Source organism: Coregonus clupeaformis, unplaced genomic scaffold (assembly GCF_020615455.1).
Source record: "Coregonus clupeaformis isolate EN_2021a unplaced genomic scaffold, ASM2061545v1 scaf0174, whole genome shotgun sequence".
NCBI lineage: Eukaryota > Metazoa > Chordata > Actinopteri > Salmoniformes > Salmonidae > Coregonus > Coregonus clupeaformis.
The window spans coordinates 122,074-133,509 of NW_025533629.1; the positions used below are offsets into that span (position 1 = coordinate 122,074).

The window sequence follows — 11,436 nt, forward strand, 5'->3', positions numbered from 1 at the left end:
ATATTTGGTGATAAAAAACATTATTTGAATGTTTGTGGAACGTTATCATCCTAAAGTTAGCTTAAACCCCAACTAGAACTTAGGACTGTGGAATGTTAGCTAATGTTCTGGGAATGTTCCCAGTTTGCTAGGCAGTTTGTTAATTGACATTTAGAATACTCAGATTGTCGCTTATGAAATTAATTTGTCAGAAAAGTTTTGCATTGTGGTAGGATCATGGTGTCCTACCACTGAACTCATGAAACCTTGATGTTACGTTTTGCATCTCACCTCAACAAATCACAAAACGAAGTTTCAGACATTTGCGAATAGTTCACTTTTTATTGGATCATGACACACAGATTCAATAAGACCAGAGAACATCTCGATCCCCACTCAAAGGTCAAAGGTCACAGAGCCCTAGAACTCTGTGATCCTGCGGAAGGAGCCCACAACGGCAGATGCGGCGCCCCAGTCGGTGTGACGGGGTACTCGCTGCGCTCCAGAAAGTACTGCCGTCCCCTGTAGTTCGGGCAGCTCGTAGAAGGCCCAGGCGCCGTGGGTCACCATGCACGAGTACACCTCGAGGAACTTAAAGGCCTCGTAAACCGAGGGGCAGTCCTCGGCCCACTCCACCATCTGGCCGCCGAAGTCTGGCCTCTCGTGACAGTCTCAGCTTCCACACGTTGCCATACACCTGGCAGGAAGACAGGGAGAAAAATACTAACATTGTGAAGGGTTAGTTAGAGTTTTGTTTTATACCAAATCTACTGTAATATAATCTATTGGGTGTTTCAGAGGCTTCTGAAATTCAGTTGGATATCATAATAGCTATAGCTCCCGTACATTCCTGTTAAATATAATCAACTACAAAATGTAAGATATCGGCTTCACTTATGTTGGTCAATAGATTTTTTGAATTCAGAGCAACTCATTAAATTCTTATGAAACAACATGACGTTGTAGCATGTTGTCTAACGTGGACTTGTTCGTCTGCTCTTTTCGTGTTCGTCTGCTCTTTTCGTGTTCGAAGGGCATGAAGTATTAAATGAAAATGCCCCTTTAAAGGTTTCTTGGCATATTTCCTCTTAAAGTGATGGGCATGGGGTAAAAATGCTGCCAAAAATGTCTGCTTTTGTCTGCTTGTATTGTCTGCTGGATTATAGAGCAGTGTGTTATTCCCTGATGCATAATGGGCCTGAGGTCCACTTAACCCTGTATGAAACACTATCTCAGCCCCGTTCTGTAACATAGACATTTATACAATATTAGACAAGAGGGAGTACTAGCTTACCTTCTAGTCGAGAATATCAAAACATCATATTTTCCACGTTTTTTCCACATTTTTCAGAGCAAATTCTAAATGCATATTGGTTTGCGTTACAAGTTTCTGCGATGAAAGAGACACATTAACTGCTGGAAACTATGGAACCAAGACGTTTATTTTTACTTGAATTTGAAGGCATACAGAGGAGAGAGAGAGAGTGAGAGAGATAGAGAGAGAGTGAGTATGGAGGGAGGGAGGGAGGAGGGAGGGAGGAGAGAATTAGGAATGTAGAGAGGAGAGAATTATGAAATGAAATATGGATATGCAAGGAATCATCTTACGTTTTTGATGGCGCGGCAGGACTTGACGCTGTCGTTGAAGCCCATCCACTGCTGGTTGTCTGTGTACTCCCCTGGGCTCAGGATGTACTGATAGCCCTTGTAGTTGGGCTTCTCATAAAGCACCCAGGCCCCGCTCTCCACCCGCGCCCGAAGTTGCAGCGGCTGAAGTAGGAGTGCAGGTCGGCACAGTCGGAGCTGCACTCATAGCAGCGGCCCTGGAAATTCTTTTTCCTCGTAGAATGTGATCTAAGGAAGTATGGGAAGCAGAGAATACTCTGCGGTGAGTAATGGATAATAACAATCATATTACTACGGGATCACATATTACATTAAAGCTTTATTCAGATATTCTCAAAGGCATATAAAAATGGCAAAGCCATATCTTTAAACTATTATCAAGTTAACTTTTTGTGTTTGCAGGAATATGAAGAGTATTGGCTGCATATGAATGAATAAATGAAAACATATATATAGCCAAATGCTCAACTTTTATATTGAATAAGTGATAATAATAAGTATATGCATCGAACTCATCACTGATAAATACAGACTATTTTTTTAATGCGTCACCTTACCTTCACCATTTTCGCAGCACTGTAAACTACTTCCATAGCTGCCGCGAGTCAAAGTATTTATGTACAAACAAAATGTGCAGAGTGTGGAAAGCCTTTGATATCCAAATGAGGCCGATTTGCATATGAGCAAAATGGTTTAGTCATGTTTAATTTCTCTTTGTTCCAGTCTAATGACTCTGTATCAAACAATTGATGGAACAGTGAAATTAATGTTATAAAGGCCTAAGTCACAGCAATCTGCTCTGACTGTTTTATGATTATTTATTTTTCTGTAGGGTTTACATCTTGGATATACTGAGTGTGTTTCCTATTCCACTACTCCTGTTGAGGAAAATGGACTTGATTTTTTTACATTTACATTTTACTTGATCAAGTATCTTCTTCGTCTGATATCAAAGATGATCTGCAAGTTCATGTGAGATTGTACTTTCTTTTTTTTAAACATCCGTAACATTTTCAAACGATACGAAAATAAAATTGCTACTTGGGATTGAAATACAGTATCTTACGTTTTTCAATAATTACTTCAGTTGTGATTTTTGAAATTACAAACATGTAGCCTATTTTTAATTGATAAGTGGGGTGTTGATAAGCGGGTGTTGATATTGGCAAGATATTTGCCTCGCTACCACTCTCTGTGAACAGATTTTCTGACAGTTACTTGATACTGATTTGAGGTCAAATCATTCCTTGGTAGAAATTGAAGTGGATGTATACTGAAAATAACTATGGATACTCAATGAAATGTAAATGATAGCTAAATGAACTCTAACCTTGATAATGAAAATACTGGAAAAACAACCTTTTAGCTAAGCTTAGCAAATTTCTCGATAATCTTGGATCATTTTCTCAACCTGGTCTCAGAGCATTTACTATTATTCTGTATGTAAATTCGAGACGCTTCATTTAGGATGATATGTTACCTTTCGTATGGTATGTATTAATTTGTGGATGTCCATCACCCATTTCATATGATATGTTACAAATTACAATTCCTATTATATGTTACGAATTTGCAAAACTTACAATACGTTATGATTTTGCAAAATGTATGATATGTTACGAATTCTAGCTAGGTGGCTAATATTAGCAAGGTGGCTAACGTTAGCTAGGCTAGAGGTTAGGGTTAAGGTTAGGGTTAAGTTTAGAAGTTAGGTTAAAGGGGTAGGGTTAGGGGAAGGGTTAGCTAAAAGGGTTAAGGTTAGGGTTAGGGGAAGGGTTAGCTAAAAGGGTTAAGGTTATGATTAGGGGGAAGGGTTAGCTAAAAGGGCTAAGGTTAGGGTTAGGGGAAAGGGTTAGCTAACATGCTATGTAGTTGCAAAGTAGCTAAAAAGTAGTAAGTAGCTAAAATGCTAAAGTTGTCCGTGATGAGATTCTGGTTTATCATACATTTACTATGTTACGTCATGAGACCAGGCTTCATTTCTATATAATTATGTAGGCCTGTCATGACCTAACCCTAACCTTAAATTAAGACCAAAAAGCACATTTTTGTTTTCATGAATTTGTATGATATAGTCAATTTTGACTTTGTGGCTGTTTTTATCTAGTAGAAACCCAAGTGTAGACTATTGAGAAAAGTTGTTTGCGAATAGGAAGAACTTTGCAGCAGGTGTTTCTGATTAGAAAACATTGCCATGCTGGTGGGTGGTATCATTTAAATAAAACCCAGCCCTGAAACGAAACGCAGGCTGAAAATAATTTCTACGTCATCTCATAGGAAAAGACACAGAAGACTCACGGAAACATCCGAAGTCACACATTTGGATTTGGCACTTCAAGGCCAAATATATCATACTTTGACTAAAATGATGACTTATTGACTTACATCGTTGTGTAACATCGTGGGTAAGCTCTGGCCATTATCTTTTAGCTGGAGAAAGTGGATTTCTACTTTCTCTTTAACAATGCTAAGTAAACTGCTGGGTTGGTCTTCTTACTCTGCGTTCCCATAGCCTCTGTCCCCTATAGGCTGAGTCACTGCAGGATTAACCGAGCATGACCTCGTGACCCCATCTGCTCCCAGGACTGTTGACATCCACCTCTCAAAACAGTTGTCATGGTGACAGACATATTCTCCCCCCCCACCTATCCACGCCCCTCCCGGCGCTCACCCTGCTGAGAAAATGGGAAACGAGACTTCCCCTCTTAAGAAACTAAACAAGACAAAATGATGGTTGTATAGAGCACATTTTTGGCAAAACATTTTTGAGCAAATACATTTTCATACATAAATGTGTATGTTAAATACAATATGCAATCATTAAGATCCATCTTCAGTGCCCCAAAAAATGAAGTTAAACATTATTGCACCATATATTTAATACTCCAAACCAATTATAATGATGGTCAAATGTGTTGGTCTCTTGTAAAACACAATACAATATTTATTTTTTTCCAAATACATTTCTGAATAAGTGTTTTCTAATACTCTTGGTAAAATATGATCAAAACAGCTACATGTTTTAAAAACCTAGGATCCCATGATAATTCTAATACAGTCTTCATGCCCACTCTCTCTCTCTGCTTGTGCCAGGCAAGGCACAGCTGCACAAAATCAACAGCAAGAAGCATCCTGCTTATTCATCAGGATGGGGGGATTTGAATAACAAAAAGCCATGTGAAATGGTATAAGGTATAAAAGCTAGCGTGAACATGACCTATTGGACAACATCCCAGAACCGCAGCAAACCAACACCATGGCCAAGGTGCAGCGCTGTATAGCTGGCTTTTCTGCCTGATGCATTGGCAATTGACTTTATTTTATTTCTTTATTTTAGAATTGTTAAGTTATAGTTTGGACGTTATAAGCTCTTTTTACTTGATTTGTATTTATGTTCAGTAATGTTCAATTACATTTGAACAGCGGTTCTTCAAGGCTGAGATTGTGTGGGCCCCATTGGCCTCATTTCTACATTTTACCATTTCATTGTTGATTTACTAATTTAATTACCAGTTGTTCTTCTTACAGAACACATAGTTTACATTTAAATATTTAATTATTTAGTTGATAAATAATAACTTTTGATTTGAGGCTTATCCATCTCCTCTCTGTGTTGTTATTGGTTGCTTCAGATCATCTTCTACGAGGACAGGAACTTCCAGGGACGTTCCTATGAGACCAGCTCTGACTGCCCTGAGTTGACCTCCTACCTGAGCAAGTGCAACTCCTGCAAGGTGGAGAGCGGCTGCTTCATGGTGTACGACCGTTCCAACTTCCAGGGAAACCAGTACTTTGTGAGGAGAGGAGAGTACGATGACCACCAGCGTATGGGCATGACCGACTCCGTTCGCTCTTGCCGTATGATTCCCATGGTAAGATGTCACTACTAGAAAACATCGTATATATGATGCATTTAGTCCCCTGTAGCTCAGTTGGTAGAGCATGGCGCTTGCAACGCCAGGGTTGTGGGGTTCGTTTCCCACGGGGGCCAGTATGAAAATGTATGCACTCACTAACTGTAAGTCGCTCTGGATAAGAGCGTCTGCTAAATTACTAAAATGTAAAATGTAAATTTATAGTGTCATATGTATTATATATATAGCATAATACTATGTATCTAAAAATGTAAGTATTTGATTGCAGACTGATCAGATTCATATTTAATTACTTTCATCATGTTCTTACTTTAAATATGTGTCCTTATAAACTTTACAGCACAAAGGACAGTTCAGGATGCAGGTCTATGAGAGAGAGAACTTCGGAGGTCAGATGGACGAAGCGATGGACGACTGCGAGTCTGTCCAGGAGCGCTACCGTATGTCCGACTGCCAGTCCTGCAAAGTGATGGACGGCCACTGGCTCATGTACGAGCAGCCCCACTTCAGAGGCAGGCAGGTGTACGTGAGGCCTGGAGAGTACAGGAACCTCAGAGAGATGGGAAACAGCTCCGTGAACAGATACAGCTCCATGAGACGTATCATGGATTCCTGCGAGGGTCAGCGTCATTGATGTCTGAGATTCATATTGTTCTGACATTCAAAATAAATATTGTATAATTGAAATCATGTCTCATTGTCTATGTATTACCTACCTAAACTTTAATCATCATTCTAGTACAAGTGAATTATGATATTTTGTCTCTAGTGCCTTCAGAAAGTATTCATACCTCTTGACTTATTCCACACTTTGTTGTGTCAGAGCCTGAACTGAAACATTTTTGTTTTTATCCCACCAATCTACACACAATACCCCATAATGACAAAGTGAAAACATGTTTTTAGATTTCTTTGCAAATGTATTGAAAATGAAAGACAGAAATATCTAATTTACATAAGTATTCACACCACTGAGTCAATACTTTGTATTAACAACTTTGACAGTGATTAAAGCTGTGAGTCTTGTGGGTAAGTCTCTAAGAGCTTTCCACACCTGGATTGTGCAACATTTGCCCATTATTCTTTAAAACAATCTTCAAGCTCTGTCAAATTGGTTATTGATTATTGCTAGACAACCATTTTCAGGTCTTTCCATACATTTGCAAGTAGATTTATGCCAAAACTGTAACTCGGCCACTCAGGAACATTCACTGTCTTCTTGGTAAGCAACTCCAGTGTAGATTTGGCCTTGTGTTTCAGGTTATTGTCCTGCTGAAAGGTGAATTCATCTCCCAGTGTCTGGTGGAAAGCAGACTGAACCAGATTTTCCTCTAGGATTTTGACTGTGTTTAGCTCCATTATGTTTATTTTTTATCTTGAAAAACTCCCCAGTCCTTAACAATGTCAAGCATACCCATAACATGATGGAGCCACCACTATGCTTGAAAATATGGATAGTGGTACTCAGTAATGTGTTGTATTGGATTTGCCCCAAACATAACATAACACTTTGTATTCAGGATATAAAGTTAATTTTGTATTACTTTAGTGCGTTGTTGCAAACAGGATGTATGTTTTGGAATATTTTTTATTCTGTACAGGCTTCTTTTTCACTCTGTTAATTAGGTTAGTATTGTGGAGTAACTACAATGTTGTTGATCCATCCTCAGTTTTCCCTATCACAGCCATGAAACTATGTAACTGTTTTAAAGTCACCATTGGCCTCGGTGATATCGCTGAGCGGTTCCCTTCCTCTCCTACTAGGTACAGAGATGAGGTAGTCATTGGAAAATCATGTTAAACACTATTATTGCACACAGAGTGAGTCCATGCAACTTATTATGTGACTTGTTAAGCCAAATTTTACTCCTTAACTTATTTAGGCTCGCCATAACAAAGGGGTTGAATACTTATTGACTCAGCTTTTCATTTTCAATTTATTTGTAAAAACATAATTCCACTTTGACATTATGGGGTATTGTGACAAAGAAAATCTCAATTTAATCCATTTAAAATTCATGCTTTAACACAACAAAATGTGGAAAAAGTCAAGGGGTGTGAATACTTTTTAAAGGCACTGTATTTCCTTTAGTGTAAACTAATGAAAATAGGCTTTTGGTTTAAGAGACTTATGTTACATGGAGTAGTCCTAAAATACACACCATGCTCATTTCTGAAACAACAAATATTGCATATACTGTATATGTTTGTATCAAACCACTGCTACCTTACTACCTTGATACAGATTCAAACACAGCTCTGATGATTATAACCATGTTTACATCTAAACATTATTCTGAAGCCCACCAGGCACTAGAATAATGGATAGTCCATATGAATGACAGAAACTCATATACAGTATGTGTCTGTGATATCATCTTGGGTTGAACTTAAGTAATGCAGTTGACTATATTGATTCTAAAAAGGGACTTTTGTAAATAATACAAAAAGGGGCATTGTAATAAGAGCTACTCAATTTATTGAGGTACAGACAACTTAATTATGTACATTGCCACAACATTCACTTGCAGTATTGCTCTATGTTTTGGGGATTGTGGGTAATTTAGCTCATCATGAATTTGGTAAAACTTGGGTTCTATAACTTAATACCCTTCGTTCTTACAGTGGCAAATGGTCAGTAATTCGAATAACCTGCAAAGTCAGCCCTTCCAACGTGGAATCGGCTGGTAATCTACTGAAAGTTCCATTTGAGGCGTAGAGTATGCAACCTATTGTAAAAAATAACTAACAAAATAGAATTTGGCAGTCATGTTGTCTAAGCCTATAACTTATTTTGAATTTACTTGAGTAATATGAGTTACACAAACAAAGGAATCTAAGTTGAAACTTTGTTGAATTTAATAAATCAGGCCAGCCTACCATTTTTTTCCCCCCTGGGATAGCTAATGCAGCAAAAGACTGTAGGAGAGGTTGCTAACTAAGTGTAAGTAATTTTTGCTAGCCAGCTAACTAACTTTGGTACCTGGGGTGAAACAAGTAAGCTTTTTTAGTTAGGTAGCTCCTGCACGCTCTTTTGCTAGCTAACATAACGCTTCATCCAAAACTCATAAAACTCAAAAACTGATAAGGTGGCTTCACTATTTTTTATATTTGTGATGTATCCCCTTTCCAAACATATTGCATTACTTTTATTGAACTTAAAATGTATTTATGGATTCAACTTCAATTATTTATTCATTGAAACTAATGACAGAGTATCTCAACATTTTGAATGTCGGTGACACCATGTCCCTTTGTCAAATGATGCATGCCTGATTAAAATGAATACTGATCTTTGTAAAGGAGTGGTCTACCATGTACATGTATACAAGTTAGTGCTGTAGTCTTCTAAAACTACAACTAGCACCATTCACTTAGAAAGTGGATTATATCACAATCTGTAAAATGTAAACACAACTGCAGACACCTTGTCATTTTTGGAGGCATGTTCTTGACACAAGAGCATTACAGTAGCTAGTAAAATAGTTTAGGAGTGGCTGTTAACTATCTTTAAATAACTTTAGCTAGCTGGCTAACTAACTTGGCTAACTGTGGGACAAAACAATTCACCTACTTACAGCTAGTTAGCTATCTCACGTTCTTTGCTATCAAATATAATGTTACCCCCAAAACTGATAATGGTTCCATTTTTCCTGTTTGTGATATGTCTACTCTCCAAGCGTATTGGCTCTTGTCAGACACCAGACCTTACGCACTTGTTTTACTAATTGGTTTCTTTTGATTTATGAAGTGGTTGTTATGTTTTAAAGAACTAGGACACATCAGGAAAATTAAAAATGAAACACTTTATTAAATTAAACTAAAAGGTTTGTGACTTTAACAGGAATCAGTGATACGTCTAATCGACATGAATCTATTCATGGAGTTGTTTCCCATCTCTCTGAGGTTCCTGTACTCTCCAGGCCTCACATACATCTGCCTGCCTCTGAAGTGGGGCTGCTCGTACATGAGCCAGTGGCCCTCCATCACGTTGCAGGACTGGCAGTCGGACATGCGGTAACGCTCCTGGATGGAGTCACAGTCATCCATCAGCTCGTGCATCTGGCCTCCGAAGTTCTCCCTCTCGTACAGTCTCATTCTGAACTGTCCCCTATACTGTTGATGGAACACAGGATGTTGGTGGCACCTTAATTAGGGAGAAGGGGCTCGTGGTAATGACTGAGCGGAATCAGTGGAATGGTATCAAATACATCAAACACACGGTCTCCATGTTTTTGATGCCATTCCATTTGCACTGTTCCGGCCATTATTATGAGCCGTTCTCCCCTCAGCAGCCTCCTGTGATACGGAACTACTGTAGATCCAACCGGTGGGCTCATACATTTAAATGTAAAATCTTGTTGATGACACGAGTTCACGACCAGTGCGGTTGAAACTATTTGCATCAGCTAACAAGCAGCTACACACTGCATTACTTACACTGGGGATGTTACGGCAGGACCTGATGCAGTCGCTCAGGCCATGCCCATCAGGCGCTGGTTGTCGGGGTACTCTCCTCTCCTAACCATCATCTGGTGACCCATGAAGTTGGGGGCGTTCATAGACCATGAAGCAGCCGCTCTCCACCCTGCAGGAGTTGCACCTGCTCAGGTAGGAGGTGACCTCTGCACAGTCGTTGCTGGTCTCATAGGAACGACCCTGGAAGTTCTTGTCCTCGTAGAAGATGATCTACAAAGACAATCACACAGTTAGTGCTTGATAGTTGAAATGAGTGCACTAATGCTCATTTGATTAGCAATGCCTTGTGTTTCCGATCCGATCGTCTTCTTTGGAATGCATGGCTGCATGGATAGACCCAGAGAGATAGGCATGGAGGAGGAAGACTTGCAGTGACACTTACCTTGCCCATGGTCATGGTGATGGTGATCCAATCTCTTATCCAATTTCAGATGGAATGCTGGACGATCAACCTCCTGTCCCTTTTATACTTTGGACAGCATTCACATCTCCATATTTATTGTTCTAGAACTCCATGAGTCATCATTCTATATTGTGGTGCAAGCCAGTCCTATAATGTCACATACTGAATGCCACTTTTAGAACTACGTCACTGGGGGTAAAATATAGGATAATGATTGTTTCCAGCTAACCCAGCTGCCCTAATATTAGCTGAATTATTATGTCAGTCTTTGGAAACATATTCCAGATCAATTGAGATGGAACTGAGATGGAATTCAATCAAAGCTGAACAGTGGGAAAATATTGTAGCATTACTTTATTGTGAGGTATTATTTTACTGATTTTCTTTTTTTTTATGGCACTATTTATGTATTTCTAAAATGTTGGGAATCAGTAGTGTTATATTAGTTCATTATTTACCTGATAATTACTTTGTCCTCTGATTCGTATTTTTTGTTATTTTGAGAAGAACCAGGAAGTTGATGTTATGTTGTCAATGTGGTCAGACCAGTAAAGCTGCCAAATAGTAATGTTTCTTCATCCAGTGCTTGTCCTCATGAAGTCAAACAGCCACCTTTAAAATAACCCTCTATCTGCAACGTCTTTGTCCTGCTGAGAAATGTTGTGCTTAAGTTGAACTAAAAATGTGTTCACATTTCTTCATTTATGATATGCAGCAACTCTATAACAATATCTTGCTAACCAAAATCGAGAGCTTGGGACTGTAAGGTTCTATCTGCAAAAAAGATGATTCTGAGATAATTGGCTTTAAAGTTCCGAATCCTCATTGGTTTGAATGGTGTCAGACATTTTGATCTTGTATTCTTTTGAACTTAACATGAATTGGGCTAATTAGAGTATACATAGGAAGAGAACATTGAACAGAACAAGGACATGTGTATAACTCAATCCTGACAAAAATGCAGATAGAATCTTATAGTCCCAAGCTTTCAAAATGTAATTACAATACAGAACTGTAAACATTTCAACAGATAAGGTTTATCAACAATTATTGAATTAAAAGAAACTGGTCAAA

At 38.8% G+C, this 11,436-nt stretch overlaps 1 protein-coding gene and 2 pseudogenes across 1 annotated transcript; 1 reads left to right on the plus strand and 2 right to left on the minus strand.

The window, feature by feature from the left end:
- Positions 1-399: 399 nt before the first annotated feature.
- LOC123483969 lies at positions 400-2,171 on the minus strand (annotated as a pseudogene).
- Positions 2,172-4,774: 2,603 nt separating this feature from the next.
- LOC123483970 (gamma-crystallin M3-like) lies at positions 4,775-6,114 on the plus strand. The gene is made up of 3 exons (XM_045213934.1): positions 4,775-4,870; positions 5,238-5,477; positions 5,821-6,114. The coding sequence occupies exons 1-3, from the start codon at positions 4,862-4,864 to the stop codon at positions 6,112-6,114; spliced, it is 543 nt and encodes a 180-aa protein (XP_045069869.1). The 5' UTR covers positions 4,775-4,861.
- A 3,203-nt stretch (positions 6,115-9,317) lies between these two features.
- LOC123483982 lies at positions 9,318-10,383 on the minus strand (annotated as a pseudogene).
- Positions 10,384-11,436: the final 1,053 nt, after the last annotated feature.

What these genes read in the sequence shown, in the direction of transcription:
- LOC123483970 (XM_045213934.1), top strand. An exon ending in CTTGCCGTATGATTCCCATG is followed by an intron (nt 5,478 to 5,820) that starts GTAAGATGTCAC and finishes TAAACTTTACAG; the next exon opens with CACAAAGGACAGTTCAGGAT.